General features: G+C 39.1%; 2 protein-coding genes across 2 annotated transcripts in view; one reads left to right on the forward strand and one right to left on the reverse strand.

The window, feature by feature from the left end:
- Nucleotides 1-14,996, reverse strand: part of LOC101854985 (SET and MYND domain-containing protein 4) — a gene marked incomplete in the record, with an annotated part of 23,048 nt that extends 8,052 nt beyond the window's left edge. The window contains 12 exon segments of the mRNA XM_005110300.3: nt 1,468-1,594; nt 2,846-3,003; nt 3,656-3,716; nt 4,685-4,790; nt 6,894-7,021; nt 7,896-8,028; nt 8,609-8,657; nt 8,999-9,061; nt 10,297-10,420; nt 11,317-11,409; nt 12,217-12,361; nt 14,329-14,996. Coding sequence (XP_005110357.2) covers nt 1,468-1,594; nt 2,846-3,003; nt 3,656-3,716; nt 4,685-4,790; nt 6,894-7,021; nt 7,896-8,028; nt 8,609-8,657; nt 8,999-9,061; nt 10,297-10,420; nt 11,317-11,409; nt 12,217-12,361; nt 14,329-14,477 — 1,336 coding nt within the window.
- Nucleotides 14,997-15,684: 688 nt separating this feature from the next.
- Nucleotides 15,685-19,742, forward strand: LOC101853415. Its single transcript, XM_005110294.3, has 5 exons — nt 15,685-15,933; nt 16,268-16,485; nt 16,919-17,089; nt 17,500-17,895; nt 18,452-19,742. Exons 1-5 carry the CDS (start codon nt 15,708-15,710, stop codon nt 19,037-19,039), a joined length of 1,599 nt encoding a protein of 532 aa, XP_005110351.2. The 5' UTR covers nt 15,685-15,707; the 3' UTR covers nt 19,040-19,742.
- The last annotated feature ends 482 nt before the right edge of the window (nt 19,743-20,224 follow it).

Below are 20,224 nucleotides of genomic sequence, written 5' to 3' on the forward strand. Positions count from 1 at the left end.
GAGGGGGGTAGAGTAAAAGAGAGAGGGAAAGGGGTAAAGGGGAGGGGGGAGGGGAGGTAGCAGAGAGAGGGGGAGTGGAAAAGTGGAGTACAATTTTACTCAAAGATGGCTTGGGGTTTAAAACCACACTAAAGGGCTCTCAAGGATTCATAACAAAAATTAAAGTAGGCTTAGGGTTAAGTGGACAAAAAACCCCACAATAAATAAACAATTAAGTAAATGAATACATAAATAAAACAAATGAATAAATAAATAAATAGATCAATAAACAAACAAATAAATAAAAGTGGGAGAAACTTGAATCTGGTAAAGTAATCTGAGCTTTTGTCAAACGAAGCACAAAACCAATTCAGATAATCCCTTCCGTTAAGTGGCCATTTCGGGATCCCCTCCCACCTCTAACTCATCCCCATCTACTTTTGTAGGTACAGGAATATTTGTATCAAACAAAATTGTCACAGTCATTTCCCTTACTAATAAAATTACTCACGAAAAATGTATAGAACCAACTATATATGGTCGCTTTTAAGCACAAGGGAGCTATCCCGAAAAATGCTGTTTTGAGAAAATCGAAGATAAAGTATTTGGACCCTTGTTCAGTTTCTTTAAAAGACAAGGAGAATTTTCTCTATAACCAAACAAATATACACACCAATGGATCCAAACTTTTACTATAGGTAAGGCAATGCCCACTTTTGGTGAAGGCCAAGATTTCTGGAAACCCCCGAAATCTGGGTTAGCCCGCTTGTCCTTAAAAGCAACCATATTTGTGTTAGTGCCAATCAAACTCAGCTGGAAATTTCTCAAATTGAGTAAATATTATTGTAAAACACTCATTTTTGTCACAAACTCACTGTTTCGCTAAATCAACTCATTCAGTACTGTCAACCAGAATTCTAACAAGACCTGACCGATGTAAACCCTTGAATTGGATTTCTATTATTGGAAATTACATATAGCAATGAAGAAAAAAAAATACATAAAGATTGGTGGTTCAAAAGTTTAGGATTAAACAATTTTTCCAGAGCCGACTAAATTAAATGCAACCACAACGGGAGTGGAATTAACATATTTTCTCTCTCAGCATTGAATGAGTTAATTCTAAAATATGAATTAACTGGACAATATCGGACGAAAATATGAAACTTAACTACTGCAAGGTGTGGACACATGAATATGAGAAAACAGGCCATGAAGTTAAACAAGATATCATGTTAAACCACACACACTTTTCAGAAAAACAAAAAGTGGAGTAAAGCAATTTATTTTACATGAAACGAAACCAAAGAACATCAACCTTTGAAGAGACAAGAACCTAAAAAAATTCCACCAGTGGTCAATTTTTTTCTGTTCGGGTCTCGTATTCATAGCTCGGAATAGCCCAGCGAGACTTACGTCCAATTAGGATTGGTACTGTCATTTTTGCTTCCCAAGCAATTTGCCATTTCGATGCTCCACAGCACTCACCATTTTCACGATTCTTTTCCGACTGCTTCCCCGAGGGTGTCTTCATCTCCTCTGCCCACTCAGAAATTCCCGGCACTCCGTCAAAAAACTCAGCCTGGACTAGAGTGACCAACAGCAAAGCAGCTGTCTGGAGAGCGCAAATTTAGTTTTAGTAGACGTTTTACGGCGCTCGAAACTGCATAAGGTCAAATGAGCGCCAGAAGATTAGAGCTGTTACAAGAGAGTAACAAACATAAAAAAGAAGAAGGGGAGATAAGGACGATAGATGTTTGATAGGAAAGAAGAAGCAAACCCCACCAGAGCACCCGCCAATCACCCATGGTAAGTGCAATAATTTGGAGAAATAGAGAGATCAAAAAAAAAAAAAAGTCACAAAAACACACCTTAACAGATCTTCAAAGGGAAATTTGTTACATGACAGCATAACTACAAACACATACAGTCAGGCATGATAACATGAACACGAGAAACTCGAAATCACGGACAGCTCGTACAATCTGACATTCCGCAATTGATATCTCTTAAATTTTTCATTATCGGTGAACCCAACTTAAGGATATTGTCGCACACATTTATCAATCCCTCAACATGTTTGAGTTGTCCATGCCTGACTGGAGTAAATTCAGTAATTTCAAACAAAATTTATAGTACATTCACTAAATCGTGAACATGCTGAGAGATGCTTCTATGTCATACTATTTTGAAAAATGCAAGGGGGGGGGGGGGGAGGGGGTGAGTGGCAAGTGCATATTTGTACAAATGATTACCTTGGACCCCCCCCCCCCCCCCCCACACATCTCTCTCTCACACCACACATGTGAACACACCGTGATAAATGAAGGAAATAAATATTGCTAGGGGACCTTTCCTGGCGCCACCATTTTTATCACATTACTGAATTGAAAATAAGCAGGTGAAAAGATTTTGTTATATCCCTTGATTACTGGGTCCCGACGTTAATTTTTTTTTTCACTCCCCTGAAGACATCAACTCATCTGTAGTCGACTGTATGTAAGTGAGTACATTTTAATTCTTCTATTCTGATTAACATGGAGGAGATGTGAGGAAAGGGACATGAGAGAGATGAAGCTCACTTGGAACCAGCTAGGAAGGATGGTGCAGGACAGAGATAAATGGAAGGAGTTTGCATGTGGCCTATACCCTGCCAGGGGTGAAAGGCATTGATGATGATGATTTTGATTAAGATATATTCTCCTTTGCGAATGTATTGGTCATTGGCACATGAAAATGAGAAATTGACGAATGAGCTAATATGTTATATTTATTATTATTATTATTATCAAACACATCATTAGACACTGACGGACAAGCTAATATTATAATTATTTATCATTATTATTAAACACAGCTTGCTTACCAGGGAGTACTGGAGCATGTCTTGACTCGCTGTCGTGCCCTCATGGGTCATCAAATCAAAAACAGAAAGATAACTCCGGTCATAGACACCGTCTCTATTCACTCCCTTGATGGGAATCTCATCGGCCGATCTGTACCTGGCGGGGTTCTTGAGGAAATCTGTGGCGAAGACAAGAACAAACCTCATCATCATCATCATCATCATCATCATCATCATCAAGTGCCAGATCTGTGACAGACCTCGCCAAACCTGGTTCTTATGAAATTGTCAATCCCCACAGACTAGCTCAAGAATGTAACATTTGAGAAACAAAACAGGACCATCTTCTAGCTTTTAGTTTTAGTAGACGTTTTACGGCGCTCGCAACTGCATAAGGTCATATGAGCGCCAGAAGATTAGAGGTGTTACCAGAGAGTAACAAACATAAAAAAGAAGAAGGGGAGATAAGGACAATAGATGTTTTATAGGAAAGAAGAAGCAAACCACACCAGAGCACCCACCAACCATCTACAGACCATCTTCACTGCTCTCCAACTACACAATACCAACTGAGCTAACAGTGAGCCTCAATACAATCCAACCTGTCCAAGACGACCATCCATTGTTGAGAAGAAAAGTGGTCACCTTAGACAGTTCATATTCTTGGAGAGTCGGTACAATTTTAAACAACAAACAATAAACCCAAAAAACCCAACAACCCACAAATGGGAATGTGGGAAGGGATGAGTGGGAAGTGGTCGTTTGTACAAGTGGTTGTGGTTGTCTTGGATACGTGGTCGTTGGAGTATGTTTGACTGTAGTTCTACTCACCTTTTAAATATGGCAGAGTGGCAGTCAGTACAATTCGCAAGCTGAGATGAGCCACGCCGACCTAGAAGGGAATGAAGAAAATAAATGGTTGGTGTTTGATTTGATTTGCTCTTTCTCATTGACAAAAGCCGAGTAATTGTCAAACATACAATGATCAAGTCCTGGGTTGATACAGTTAGCAGTATCGTGGCTTATTTTTCTGCACCATATACAAAAGATATATTTATTTTAGAGTCAGCAAATGTAGTCAGAATTAAATGCCTCCATGTCCACTGAGATCAAAGACCCATAAAACACTTCAAAGCTCACATAATTCAATTTATCAAGTTTAGTTTCAGTTGAACAAAAGTTTTGCAGCACTCGTAACCCAAGTAGATCCTGTAAGTGCTGAAGATGAGAGGTGTTATTAGTGAGCAATATAAAGAAAAGAAGACAGAAAGAGATGGGCAAGCATTTTCCGGCAGAGCAAGTTGATTCTGCAGGTTATACTGGAATCTCAAGCACTTTCGCGTTTGGAAGCAGGCGCTCGTCAATTTTACGGTATGAGGAGTTAGTAGTATCCTCATAAAGCCTGTTCATTTGCTCTGCTTTCGATTAAAAAAACCACCCATCTCTCTTGAAGAGAAGAGATATTTGCAATTGAAGGAGGTGGGGGTCACCTGGTTTCATAGGTAAGAATTAGCGAGGAAATGGCAGCCAAAGTTTGGTGACTTTTACAGCTTGAGAACCCTTGGAAACTAAAAATTTAGATTTTTTGCGCGTTTAATCAATGTTTTTCAAGAAAATCCACACAGAAATGTGTTTTTAAATGGATACAAAAGGTGATGAGCCAAAAAACAAAAAATTGATAAAAATTACCAAACTGGCAGAAACAGAGGGAGAGAGGGAGAGGGAGAGGGAAAGAGAGAGAGAAAGAGAGAGAGAGAGAGAGATAGAGTGAGAGGAGAGAGAGAGAGGAAGAGACAGACAGACAGACAGACAGACAGACAGACAGATAGACAGACAGACATGGACAGTCGCTCGACTCACGGAATGTAGCAGGTCCAAAAACGGACACTCGACCTTGTGATAGAGCGACCAGGCAGCATCACGGCAGCTTTCATTGCAGAACCTCACTGCGCTACACTGACAGCATCTGGGCAAAAATTATATATACAACACATTATTTTGTATAGATCTCTCTCTTGCCCTTTTTAACTCCCATTGGAGATCTAGTGTGACAATAATAATAACAATAATACTAACAATAACAATTTAATTTTTTAAATTTATAGTAGAGTGTTTTACGGCGCTCGCAACTGCATAAGGTCATATGAGCGCCAAGGGGTGGGTGTCAACAGAGAAGTCTTTACAGGGAATCAGACTTACTCTGCTCACCTCTCTAGCTTCAACAGCACAAGGTCTGCTTCGACTATCAAGGCATCCCAAAATAGCAGGTCACAAGAGAGTGACAAACATACAAAAGAAGTAGAGGAAAATGACAATAGTAAGGATCAGGAAAGAAAAAGCAGCAGTTTCCTGTCGTAGATCAGGCACAGTTACGAGCGTAACATGAGTCAGCCCATTTACAATTCTACTATGCTTGAACGAGAAATGTCCCCCCTTTGGGAATGGCCTAAAGACACTTCAGTCAGTGGCACTGCCCCGGGGGTTGAACAATAACAATAATAATAATGACTGCATACAAATTTATATAGCGCATACCCAAACTCTACAGTATGCTTTATGCGCTTCACAACTACCATTACCCTAGCAGACTCTACTCTAAGAACATTCAGAAACCTTCTCCACTTCCCTTGAAGCACACAGTGCAATCAGAGGATGATATGCGTTCAAACACTAACAATCTGACAAGATCTTCCACTGTCTTTAGCTGGGTATCCATTCCCACCTGGGTGCAGTGAAGACAGTTTTTACTAAAGTGCCTTTCTCAAGGACGCAATGCCAGGCCCCTAACTGGATTCAAACAGATGACCATATAGCTGGAGTCCGAGAGCCCAACCACTAGACCATTGAAGCCACCTTGTGATAAAATGATCAAGCAGCATCATGACAGCTTTCATACTTTTATTGCAGAACATCATTGTGCTACTTTGACAGCATCCGAGAGAAAATTATATATGTATAAACATGTGAACAGCTTCACAGCAAAACCCATTTTGTCTTGTGTGAATCGCTCAGTGATCATGTGATTGATGTAAAGCACTTAGAGCTTATACTAGTATGGGGTAGAGCGCTATATAAATACAATCTATTATTATAATTATTATTATAATATTATTTTCCAAGTTTGGCCGAAACTAGTATGAGTACCATTAAATCTGGAATGGCGAGACACATTCCAAAGTCAACTTCTTTTTTCACAAAACATGAAGTTTACCTTTTTAAAGAGCAACAGAAAGTGATGCATTTTTATTGTTGACAAAATGCAACATATCCGCCGAGTTCCAGTCAAGTTCTTTTGAGCAACATGACTTTGCCTGTGGTCGATGAAAGTTTGTTGACGGTTCTTCCCCTTCCTTTACCTTATTACTGTAATGCGAATATGTCGCATTTTGTCAAAAATGTGTGGAGATATCAATCTAAAGAAATAAGAATCCAACGTAGATTTCACCATGCAATAAATATCAACTTTGCCTTACATCATGTTTACTCTAAGAACAAAGTTGCTCATGATTATTCAGTAAATGGGCGACAACGGAAATTTTCATTTTTCTCAAAATGCATTGCATGACATAAAAATAACAGTCAAGCACAGATAACACGACACGCAAAACTAAAAAATCACAGATCGCTCATACAATTCGCCATTCCCCAACTGATATCACTTTAATTTTCAGTTATACTCGTTTACTCGAATTATGGATGTGTGTACCACATCTGTCAATATCTCTAATTTATTGTATTATTGGTTTATCAGAATTATGGATGTGTGTAACACATTCGTTAATATCTCTTTAATTTTTTGTATTATTGGTTTACCCACATTATGGACGTGTGTAACACATTTGTTAATATCTCTCTAATTTTTCGTTATACTGGTTTACCCAAATTATAGATGTGTGCAACACATTTGTCAAATCACTTTAATATTTCGCTATACTTGTTTACCCAAATTATGGATGTGTCGAACACATTTGTCAGTGTTCCTGACATGTTTGAGTTATCCAAACCCGACACGACTGAACAGCTTTCCGCAAGGAAAAAAGTAGTCTCCTATGTCTTCTTTCTGTCTTACCCCACAGGATTTGAAGGCAGCGCAGTAAAACAGTGGTGGCAGTGGCTCTCGTAGTGCTCAGGAAGTAACACGGCGGCAAAAGGACGCTCCACTATCAGGGTGGACCCCTTGGGGAAAGACTGGTTGGCCTGAGGATAGTAAAATGTATGGTTCTAGAATGTTTCTGAGTGTCATAGGGTGTGCTGGGGTAATAATATTGTGTGAAACGCATAGAGCTTTCTGTCAAATGGGGGTATGTTCTATACAAATGATATTTATTATTATTATTATTATAGAACCAGAGAGAAAAAAAGAAAGAACCCCCCCCCCCCCCAAAAAAGGAGCCGTACCTGCGGAAACGGCTACCTGTCCAAGACAATCACACTCACAAACTAACACTTCTCACTTCTCCCCTTGCGTTGTTTAAAATATTATACCGACACTGTCCAAGACATTCACCCTTCTTAGACAATCTCTTTTCTCCTTTTTTTGGTAAGTGTTTTACAATGCTCATGACTACATAAGGTCATATGAGCGTACATGACACACATTAAGCATTTTCAGTTTGATAGGAATTAATTTTTGAATTTTGCCTGAGTGACAGGCGAAGCCTACTCTTATCGATTTGAGGACCACCAAGGGATCTTCAATGTCCACAACTTATAAACGGGACCTCTGAGATTTTTTTGCCCTTATCCGAGAAGGCTAGGTGTTCGAATTTACCTACCCTAAGATCAGGGGAGTGGCTGAAAGACAGCAGTTGACTTATAGGCTTCTGGCTTCATTCTTCTCATTATTTGCAAATCTGGTTTTGAAAATTCATAATTTTTCCTTAACATCAGCAAGTCAAAGAGGAGCGATACTAAAAAACAGAGAAATACAAACTTTCCATTAAGAAAACGGAACTTCCGTACCCACACTCCCACAAAAGCTTATCAAATAGGTTTTTCACCTACTGGCTGGCACCTATGTTCCCGGATTTATGAGGAAAATTGCACCACTGTAAAAAAAGAAAGCACTTACCACGAGGAACCTGCCTTGGTCTGGGGTGATTGTGAGAGTGACCGCTGCAGTTGCCTGAGGCACGGTGCTGTTCACACCACTGAACACTTTCGGCGGCTCTTGCGACGAGGCCTTTAAAGTACTCTGATTGTTACTGAAATAGAGTGGGATGTGCCATGTTCCGAACCAAGGAAGATAACTTGGACTATAGACCTAATAATAATAATAGTTATAATAATAATGGTGATAATAATAATAATAACAATAATGTTGATAAAAATATTAATAATAAGAATAACAAAAATAAAAATAACAACAATGGTGATAATAATAATAATAATAATAATAATAATAATAATAAAAAAGATATTGTATAAAAATAATGATAATAATAAAAATAATAAAAATTATTATACATTTCATTTAAACAGTATATTTCCACTACCAAAGTGCTCAATGATCAATTAATACAATAATACAAAGAACATGAGCACCATACAAACGGGGATTTTTCTTTTTCTCATTGAAGCCGAGTCTTGTTTGATCTGACCCCGAGGTATCCAAGGTCCATGATGCAAATTCAGAGAAATTGATCTGTCCTCTTTACGTACTCTCTCTTTAAGAATTGACTCCTGTGGCACCCACACACAACAAACCCCCCCCCCCCCAAAAAAAAACAAAACAAAATTTGGCAACAAAAACACACAGATTAGAAAAAAAACCCCGACTCTTACAGGTTCTTGATATCCTTCTCCATGGATTCAATTTCTTTCAAGAAAGCATCTGAGAAGACAGAAATATGAAAATGTTTTAAAAAAAGAGGTAAAGTCATGTGTCTAATTTACCGTCAAAGAATAAAAAAAAAAAGCACTTGGTAAATTGTACTAAAAATCACTACAGAGTCAGGTCCATCGTCTAATGACAAGCTCCATATTACTCAGCAAACATTCAAGTGCACAGACATACTGTAATCCTGAACAGATAAAGCACATCTGTTTAACCTACATCTCGGGCTCTCTTTCGAAGAATGTCTTTTTTTTCCCCCCTCCTAAAACAATAATCAATAATTTTTTTGAGTGGATTTCAAAAGACAGCAAAAAAGTGAGAAAGTTTTCTATGCTTACCTCTTTTTTCTCCAGTAAGACAGAAACTTCCACCACTCACAAAGTCTTGTAACTTGAGGAAACCTACGGAAAGAACCAATAGACTGGAATTAGCCTTGCCTATGTGAGCTGTATGGAAGCTCCTTTCCATCATACACCACCCGCTATTTGACACATCTGTGAAAAAATTGTTCTCCTTCAAAGACAAGAACACTGCTCAACTGTGACACTACAACTGAAGCGCTGGAATTATGAAACACAGAAAAAAAGTTTGAGGAATGAACAAAAACAAATAAATTTTAGTAACTCAGGGCAATATTATAACAGCAAAATGGCAGGACACCAAGTCTACACTAATCTTACTGACAACTTTAGCAAAATAATAATAATAATAATAAATAATAAATTGCATTTATATAGCGCATTTCCACAAAGAAGTGCTCAATGCGCTGTAAAATAATACAAAGAACGTATGCAGCGCACAGCTCCTATAGTAATCCTCTTTCTCTCTCTCTCACTCTTGTCTCTGTCTGTTTTTGCTTGCAAAAGATACGAGCTCAAATTCAAGATGGGGAAGATATTTTACCAAGTACCTCTGTCGTTATGCTTGATGGAGTATTCTACACAACCCCACGTCGGCCCTGACAGGTTGTACTGAAGCAACTCATCTCCTGATCTAGATTATTCAAATTGCATCCGTGGTAGTCAAAAATGTTATCGTTCCATTACAATCATTTGAGGCGGCTTCTCTATTATTGTTAAAACTATCTATAGATTATACGACAATTATATTTGCTCATTCTCTCAGTTAGAATCTCTAGTTGTAAAAAAATATACCTATTTTTCAATCAATCTACCGAAGAAGCTGAAAAAAACTGCACCTGAATTGTAATTTATGGTACAAGCACCCTAACCGATGTCTATCTTTCAAAGGCTAGAAACATAACTGTTGCTGATTTATCGTCAGCCTTAAATTCTGTGGAGAACTAAAACAAAGTTGCCCATAATGCAAAAGCCAGTACAATAAGCTGGATCAATACAAAATTTTGAAGCATGACCTGCCCAGAAGTAACTTTGTGATTTTCCTTTTTTACTAGACCTTATTCCTAAGAGCATATTTCCTCTCCAGATATATGTACCGAGAATGTTTCCGAGTGTTCTTGAGTCTGCTAGGGCAATAATTGTATCGTAAAGCGCTGTTTAGTGGAGGTATGTGATATATAAATGCTACTTATCACTATTATTTATTATGCAATTTATATCTTATCCTTGAACAAGAAAGAACTGATTAACACGTCATCTCATAGCGACAAACGTACTGGACTCTGCCTTCACTTTCTGGCCCAGTCTGATCTGTGCCTGAACTCGCCTGGACAAAAGCTTGTGACGTGACTCCTTGGGAAATCCAGATGCCAAAGCCCTGGTGACGTCTGTTAAGCACTCCTGAGAATGTGAAAAAAGATATTTTTGAAGCCCTGCCCTCCACCCGACTGCCCGTTGTGTGACTGCCAGGATGAAACAGTACCACACCACCTCTTTAACTGCCCTGCACTTTGTGACCTGCGTAGCACCTACCTACCTGCCTCTCCAGACATCAGAAACACTCTATACAGCGACAAAGCACAGCTGATTAAAACCTGTCAATTCTTTGCCATATCGACAGACCGAAGGGCTAGAACCCAAATGGCCGCTGGATCGGAAAAGTAAAGTAAAGTAAAAGAAGCCCTGCCCATTGTGATTTGGTATGAAAAACATTAGGTTTAAGTAAATATGCAAAGTAACAATAGCAACAATAATACATTATTAGTTCACAACTGCACAAGGTCAAATGAGCTTTTGAAACATTATCAGTTTGGTAGAAACTCATTTTCAATTTTGCCCGCGTGGCGGCTGAAGCCTATTCTTATCGATTTTGAACCACAAAGGGATCTTTAACATGTGCAACTTGAACACGGGACCCCTGAGATTTTTCACCTTCATGCAAGAAGGCTAGATGTTGGATCTTACCTACACTAAGGTCAAAGGTGTGGCTGAAAGACAGCAGTAAGAAGGAGCTAAAGAGTAGCAGTAGAAAGGCTGCAGAAAGAGTCAGGAGCCCACAGGGGGGGGCAATTGGGGTGGGGGTGGGGGTGGGGGGGGGGCAGAAAGTGGAGACGAGAGCAGACGACAGAACATTGTTAGAAAGCAGAAAAGGAGGTGAAAGGAGACCATTTTAGAAGGTCAGGTTTTGAACCCCCGACCTATTTGAGAGGCAAACACCGTAACCTGGAGCCCATGAGAGCCTCCTTCTTCAAGTGTGATGCTATCAAGAAGAAGAAGAAATTTATAATGCATACTACCTGGTACTTCTCCATGTGAAAGAGAGCAGCCGATCTGTTGCCCAGACTGATCACATAGTCACCTCCATCCTGGACAGGAGCACTCAGGTGGCACTGTAAAAATCAAGCAAAAAAATGAGTCTAGAAGATGCAGAATACAAGCCTTTGATTCATAAACAGTGAGCATTTTACGCTCTCATTCACTTAAATGATATCGCTCACACTATGGCTCCTTCAATCCTGCCTGTCAGAGACATCCTTGGGTGAGTATAAAAGAAAAGAGAGATACTGAATAACACGTGCCCCCAACATGGGAATAAAACACCCGTCTTCCGTATAAAATGCCATCCATAGAACCTAACCAGAACTAAACAGACAATGGGATAAATCAATAGTGACATATCTGCAAAGTGGTGAACAGAACGAAAGCTTTTTAACAGGAGACAGACAAACTTGGGAAGGATAAATTACGTAACGACAGACCCCCCCAACAAGAAACAAAATAGAGAAGAAGGGACCTAACACTAACCCACATCCAAACTCTAGCCTTTACCCTAACCATTACCCTCTTTCTATTTCATAGTGGTTGCTTCATTACGAAATTCCTCCACAAAATTGATTTTAAATCCTATGTCATTTCATAGGAACTCAAGATACAAATTATGGCTGCAAAATAACTTTTAAAATGAGGAGTAAAAAATGTTTGTGAACATTTTTGTACCTCTATTTCATACTGTGAAAAAGACCTCTCTATATGGTCATTTCTCCCTTGAAAGTGTTAATGGTACAAATAGTTTAGAAATTTGACTTTTCAAGGTAACTATTTTTGGGGTATCTTTTTTCAGTAATTTATTGTGTCAAGTATCACAATTGCACAAGACATGCACTACACACAGACTTTCAATGCTGACTCCAGGTTACCTGTGTGTAGGCAGCAACTGCTTCCTGATATCTCTTACGCTGGAACAGTCTGTTTCCTTTATTCCTCCATACCTGGGCCACTTCTGTCGATTTCCCATGCCACTTTCTGCAGGAGTCAAAGTAGACTGGCAGCCACTCAACAGACCTTAAAAAGAAATGTATTTCATTGCTTGAGACTTGAATGATAAAACAGTTAATACATTTTGTGTTAAAATACTATTACACACACAGTACACAGCTCTCAACTTGGCGGGCGTGGGACCTCATCTCTTCTTTTGGCTGTTGGAAGTTCGGCGATTGTTAAGATTCCCGAGTTTAATTCCGATTGCGTTTTTCATAGCCTCAGCCTCAGGCATGTTTCGTTTTGGTCCCTAACTCGAACCCTGACCCTAACTCTAACCCGGACCCTAACCCTAATCTGAAGTAATCGCGGGAATCTTAACAATCGCGAAAGTTCAACTACCATGCACACCAATTTACCGTCAATATATTATAGGCCAGCTCTATTTCTCCGAATGTTCGGGAAAATAAATAAACTTGAACTCTATTTCTCCGAACGGTTTCTGTTCTCGAGATTAGTTGACAATAATTGCGAATGGAGTGGCCCGTATGTGTGTGTGTGTGAGTGGGTGAGAGTATGCATGTTGTGTGTGTGTGTGTGTAAGGTGTGAATGGGGCGTGGGGGCGGGAGGGATTTTTTTTTTTACATGAAGGATTTTAGTTTTTGCTGGGTGACTAAACGCAAAATAAGTTACTGCCAAGGTCAAATAGTCTGGTTTTCTTGCAGTACCTTTTGAAGATATTTTCAAATGAAGTATAGTCCCGGAACGTTGCCCCAACCACAACTGAAGTATCTGAATATTCAGACATAAAAATCTCTAGCTCTAAAAATGCTTCTGAACTTCTCAGTCCTCGCAGAATGACAGAATGAAAGATGACACCCAAATCTCGCAAATAATAAAAAAATCTCGGGAAGGGAAACCGTCCGTAGAAATAGAGTTCAAAAAGTATATTTTCCCCAACGTTCGGAGAAATAGTCACTTCGTATATTATATTGAGTTGGAATTTCTCCCCTTCATTAACCCTCGTCCTGCGGGGGCTGGATTATAAATGTTGCCCGATAAGCCTATTTCGGCACCTCGCCTGCATTTTGGTCCCACGTCAGTCTGGCCCCTGGCTCAGCCCATGCGCGCCGAGCATCATCTCCCATTCAATTCAGGTCCAGCGTCGGATCCCCATTCACCTAGCTCAAGTGTGTGTGCGTCAGTCTGCTTGAGTTTGTGTGCATTTGTGGCCTTCTTCCAGAACTGCCTGTGTTGGTTCGTAACCGAGGCATATACGTCTCATTCAAAACACGCCAAGTTGGTAGCTTTAGATGTTCGTCCAATGACATTATAGAACAAATTGACCCACTTAGACATGAGGAGCTCGAAAGGATAGTCAGGAAACAAGACTTCCATTTTTCTATACAAAATCTTTCAAATGAGCTTGATTTTGTACGAAATGATACTACCTGATAAAAAATAAGCTTGTTTGATCATTTTGAATACCATTTTGTGCAGGTACAAAGAACAATTTGAGTGCAAAACATTCGGAAATTGACCTATATTATCCCCTTTCGAACCCCAGGTCATTCATCAAGAAAGAGCATCTAGATATCTAGATCTAGAAAGGTTTTTCGAATGGGCGTAACTACTCATAATGTCTTATCAGCTTGTGAGAGGGGGTTATTCATGTGTTTGTTACACTTTATAACAGCTATGAAAGATAGAGCGTTATTTTCATCATCCGATTAACACACTGATTGATAAGATTCGCATCTCAGCACAGACGCAGAACAAGAGTTTACTGTTTTAACCATGCGGTTGGCACTAATGACAGTCTAACAGAAATGCATTATCACAGTTACAATATCTACAGTGACAACTTATCTCCGATGATTCTTTAGATACAATCTCACCGAAGTTTACCCAACTTTCAACTTGTAGTTGTTGTTGTAGGAGGCCAACCGCCAAGTTTCACACTGACTGAGTCAGTGAGTGACACTGTCACTGTGCTGTCATTTCTGCTTTCAATGATAGACACGTTTATTTGACAATGACGTACACTCACCGAAGAGTTTTATTATTGAGAAGGTATAGAACACGGTCATCATTTGAACTGAGGGAAGCAAACAATTTGAATTGATCTGTAGGTTCTATGCTTTGTAAAATTTTGTCGATTGCAAGTTGCCAGTTGCCAAACCCAATGGGGGCTGCCATATTGGTGGTATGGTCAAGGGTCAACTACTCTCATCTTTCAGTTTCAATAACAAAATTATATTTGTGAATAGCTTCCCTTGGTCTATTCTAATTTTTGTAAACAACGAACGTATGTTTCTATAAATAGATATTCCGCGAAGCACTAGGGTCATGCAGCGAAGCAATCTAGCAGTGTATAAAGCACTTCACTCCTTCGATTTTATTTCAACTTGAATTACAACCAAAAGACGTAAGCGACAAGACCAAGTGCTATACATACAATTTAAATCGCTCTACCCTGACTGCTGTGCATATCTCATCAACTATTTTTGTAAGTATTACTTAGTTCAAAGAAACATAGTAAAATAATGCTTTAGCTTTTACATAGACTAAGTAAACTTTGTAATAATATTTTTAGCCTCGGAAGGTTGAAGGAGCAGTGAATTTAATATTATGAGCGTTATTAATAAGGCTTACAATTAAAAAAGAAAACCCAATAAAACAACACACGCACATAAACGTACATTGCTGAACAATCACTGAGTGAACAGATTTTTTTTCAATTCCCTAATTTTTCTTACATTACTTTTTTGTGTATTCTTTGTATGTAAAACACCAATACCCACTTGGAGAAATTAGTACAAGACGAAAAGATTACCGTGTCTCGCCGACTTCGCTTTCATTATGTTGTGCGTGCATCACAGAATTGTGTAGAATTCTGTGGCGTGCATATGCCAGACTGTGCTGGTCCACGGCCAAACTTTTTGGACATTTGAACATGTTGTAGCAGGCTTGCAGATTCCTAAATCTCAACAATCACTCGAGGCTCGTCAATATGTAGTTTAATTTGAGCTTTTCCGCAAATCTGTACGTCTTAAAAGAAAAGTTATAATTTTAAAACATTAATACCCGTAGGCCTATGCATCTTTTTCCTTTCAGAGAATGTTTTATAATTAGACCCAAAATGGACATTTTTAGTTGCTGTGTGCCTCTTTAACACAGTTGAATATTTTTGATTCATGATATCTGAGCACGGTTTTCTTGGTTTAAATTTCATTGCACCAATTAGGGGGTATGAAAGGTTTGAAATATTATCGCTATATCTCGAAAGACTCAAATCAATGCTAGGTTTAATTTAAAAAACACATTTCATAACAAACATTTTAAAGGGATGTGTATTCTATTTTGTTTTTAACTTCTTTCGCCCTCAGAACCGTAGATCTCACAAAGGGCTAAACAATCAACGCAGACATGGCAATGCCCCCAGGTGGACCGATGGAAGTGGTTTTCTCTTTTGACACCACTGGCTCTATGTCGCAAGTGCTGGATGAAGTCAAAGGTCGGGTGAATGATATTGTTCAACGTCTCCAGGCAGATATTCCTGGGTTCAAGGTGGGCATCATTGCCCACGGAGACTACTGCGATGCTGATCATTTTTATGACATTCGCATTCTGGACTTGACAGACAATGTTGTGGGTGAGTGCACAGTCTTTCATCTCATTGATTTATGTTGTAGTTGTAGTATAGTAGAAGATGTTGAGGCCATTATAGTTTTTGATGATGTGTCATTGATCTCGACCTGGACAATTTTCAGTTCTGCTTGTTTGTAAAGTATCAAAGGCCCCTATCCAAATATCGAAAGCTGGTACGTGTTGTATGTTATGCTCCATTTTCAAAACAAAGTTAGACTCAAAATGCTCAGGAATCATTTGTCAAATGTGTTAAGAAGCTCATACATTAATTTATCTTTAAATAAAAATACAACATGTTATGTAGTTTGAATACATCTATTATTATTATTTTACCTCAGATGTCGTGACATTTGTCACAAACACGGAAGGTACAGGCGGGGGAGATATCCCAGAGTGCTATGAGCTCGCTCTTCGTCGTGCCCGTGAAATGTCTTGGACTCCAGGAAGCAAGAGATTAGTTGTCGTTATTGGTGATGCCTACCCGCATGGACCGGACTATGAAATGAACAAAGACAATATTGACTGGACAGACGAGCTGAAAATGCTGGTGGCAAAGGTGTGTTATAATGTTATATTTCTTTTTATTCATCTTTAAGAATTAATTTATTTCTTGTCCTTACGTTAAAAAGGGAAAAATAGCAAATTTATCACACCATGTGTCACATATTAGTGATCGGTTTGAAAATTTTAGAATAACGTGTGGGTCAGGCTTAAAAAATAAAAGTCAGAGGTAGAGTTCTTGAATATTGCCTTAGATTATTGTTTTGTTTTGCTTTGTTTCTCCTTTCTGGAACAATTGTATCCTAGTATCCTTGTAAAATCTGTCTGGAACGAATTTTTGTTTGTCTTGAGTTACATCTTGAAGTGAAGGCAATCTCTCATTTTCGCACAAATCCAGAGCAACAACTAAAAAGCAAAAAAGCATGACTTGTAGTTCTGGTTTCCCATTCAGTACTTTAATTGCTACAATTTGTTCTTTTTTCCTATAGGATGTGAAGATATACGGTGTGCAAGTTCAAGAAGATCCAGATTCCACGTCATTCTTTGAAAGACTCACAGGGGAATCGGGAGGTCAGCATCTGAAACTAGCCAACATGGGGACCATATGTCAGGCCATCATGGGCATCTGCTACAGAGAGCAGGGAGCAGAAATGTTTCAGGTTTGTCTTATTTGTCAGTTTTAGTCTTTTAACATTCACATATTTTAGAACTGTGGAGAACCATTGACCTGACATATAGCTTATCTTCTTGGGTTCTGTTACATATATTTTAATGGTGACGGTACTGGACAGGACAGGGTAAAAACCTCCACATCTTTAATTACTTCTTTTATTTTTGAATAGGAATAGAATTAAACAGCCTTTTAAAAAAATAATATCTTTTGTGTCCGGTTAAATCTTCATTTGCACGTCATGGTGTTGACTGTATTATGTTCCAATGCTATTTATAAGTGAGAAAATTGATCTGCAGAATTTCATTCACAACCGGTTTACTTTCGACATTGTTGATTCATCTCTTGCTCTTTGCTTGTCACGAACATACAAAACAATGTGCCTTTGTTCTTTCACAGAATTATGAGGCTGAGCTCAGGGCTAAGCAGGGAACAAAAATTGGAGCTGATTTGGAGAATGTCCTTGGCACACTTCGTCATGATGATTCCGTTCAGAGTTTGATACAGGGAAATGGCAACCCACCGGATGAAGAATTGTCGGACCATGTTTCAGATGATGATGATGATGATGATGACGATGAAAATGATAGCGGGATTTGTGACGTTGCGTCCACATCTACTGTGGGGAACGAACCAACAACTTCAACGAAGAGGAAACTGCATTTTACTTCTCCAAAAGAACCCAAGAAGTCGAACAAAGTATGTCCTGTGGGGCCAATCGATGTGAAACAGATTACCAAAGGAGGGAAGCGCAAAGGGGCTAAAGCTTCAAACAAGAAACAGATGCTCGTAAATGTAAGTATTATATATTTGAATCTATGCATATAATATAACAGTCCTGTGCCTAAAAACAATTTATACCAGGTATTATAGTATTCTCTTGATTGGTACACATTCATTATTTAAAAAAACAGCTTAAATTGAGAAATCGAAGCATCTCTCCATTGGCTGATTACTAGAACAGAAAGGGCTGTTGGTCTCAGTTCACTTTCTCTTCTTGTTCTGACATTGTTTTCACTAACAGTATCTAGAAATTGTGCTAGCAGTTGAGATTCATGTCATTATATTATAACATTTGGTGTTTTTGATAAAAGCAAAATGTGTAATTCTTTTGACTTCTGGCTGGAATGGAGAAGGAAAGATAATATGTAAGGGTCAAGATTAGTTTGCATGGTCGTCATAGAGACAAAATGGTAGGGAGTAACCAATTCTTCTTTATCCAAGTAATACATTGTTTGTGAAAATGGCTACAAATTATTAGTTGCATTTGAAATTAGTTATATTTCTCTACGATTAAATAAGTTGCAGCAAAACATAATTTTGTTTTTTCTTTTCTGTTTCTGTAATGCAGAAAACGTCAACTGAGCGAAAAGATGTTCTCGCTAAGAGAGGGAAGAGAACGGTATCAGCACGACAAAAGTCATCTTTGCGCGCCAAGAGGGAATGGGTTTCTGCTCAAAGATTCGGCTACAAGAATCTCTCGTGGTCACAGTGGCAGCAAGCAGTGGTCCCTGCAGTGGGTGATTTGACTGGACAATGGAGACAGATCCCCCAAAGCGGCTCCTCATCCTACTGGAGATCAGACCTGTTGAGACTTTGCAAATCGAAACTGGACAAACTACCAGGCAGCTCCACGCTTTTTGAAGTGGGTGTTCAGTTTCATGGAAGAAGGGGTATTCAAGTTGTGCATCTGAAGTCCACGAAAATCATCCACAATCGACCAGGAGGGGTGTTTGGATTACCCTGGTATTCTGGAATGTTCCGCAGTATTCGGGAACAACTCAACAAAACTCTTGGAGAAGAGGAAACCTTCTCTGGGAAACAGAATCCTGTCAGAGTGTTTGTGCGGTGGGCCTTTGTGGATGATGACGTCAGTGCGGTGAAGAGGAACATTCTCAAGGAATATGATTATGCTTGGAACTGTGGCCGCTCTGTGTGAGGCTTACGTATTCATTATATGAGTATAAACTTTCATGTGCTGTTGAGTTGTGTTTAAATCTCTGAAATATTATGAGTGACATGTAAAATCAGTTATACATGCATTATAATTTAATATCAGAGGTTATGACCTAAAACAGTTTCCTGTGTTGAATGGCGTGCTGAACATTTACAATAAACAACAAATGCCAACTCAAATCAGGAACTCATTTGGATTGAAAACATCCAGGACTTCATAGTTAGCCATGAAAAATGGTGTTGCAAAATAAGCTACACGATTGGTTAAGGAGTTCTAAGCTGGCTTCCGGAGTTCCAGCTATTGTATTCTTTGGGATCAACCCCTCTTTCAAAGCTGTTGTTTTTTAAGCAGCAGACCCTCAGCATTTTTTCAAATTGAATTCCGTCGCTGATAGGACCAGGCTAAATGGATGGAAGCCTTACACATTCCAAGATCAAGTTGATTACTTTTGATATTTTTGAATTTTCTGACTCCTGTTAAATCTTCTGTTAGTTTTAAATTCAAAGCATTGTATATGCGATGTTGCATGGTGCTTGCATTTTATTTGTATAATTATAGTGTCATTTCAATTCGGTGCTTTTTAATAGAAAACCTAAATAGTTTCTTTTTTGCTTTAGACAGACCGTACAGTATAATTCTTACACACACACACACACACACATACACACACACACACACACACACACACACACACACACACACATACACACACACACAGACACACACACACTCACACACACACACACACACAGACACAGACACACACACACACACAGACAGACACACACACACCCACATGCATACTCAACGAGAGAGTGAGAGAGACAGAGAGAGTGAGAGAGAGACAGAGACAGAGAGAGAGAGATTGGGTAATGGGAGAAGGGGTTTGAGGGGGGGGAACGTGTACGTGAGAGAAAAAGTGACAGAGAGACAGACACACAGACACACAGACACACAGACACACAGACACATAGATAGACACACAGACAGACAGACAGACAAACAGACAGACAGACAGACAGACAAACAGACACACACACAGACAGGGGGCTCTCGTGGCCTAGAGGTTAAGGTGTTGGCCTCTTATTCAAAGGTCCCGTGTTCGAATCCGGGTAGCGACCGAAAAATTTTCTTCTCTAAATTTGTCTCCTTTCACATCCTTTCCTG

Source organism: Aplysia californica, unplaced genomic scaffold (assembly GCF_000002075.1).
Source record: "Aplysia californica isolate F4 #8 unplaced genomic scaffold, AplCal3.0 scaffold00872, whole genome shotgun sequence".
In the NCBI taxonomy this organism is placed as follows: domain Eukaryota; kingdom Metazoa; phylum Mollusca; class Gastropoda; order Aplysiida; family Aplysiidae; genus Aplysia; species Aplysia californica.

Bases quoted from the DNA above. Each gene is read 5' to 3' on its own strand.
- LOC101853415 (XM_005110294.3), top strand. From the start codon at position 15,708: ATGGCAATGCCCCCAGGTGGACCGATGGAAGTGGTTTTCTCTTTTGAC. The intron at 17,090-17,499 runs GTTTGTCTTATT...GTTCTTTCACAG, and splicing joins AGGGAGCAGAAATGTTTCAG to AATTATGAGGCTGAGCTCAG. The intron at 17,896-18,451 runs GTAAGTATTATA...TCTGTAATGCAG, and splicing joins AGAAACAGATGCTCGTAAAT to AAAACGTCAACTGAGCGAAA.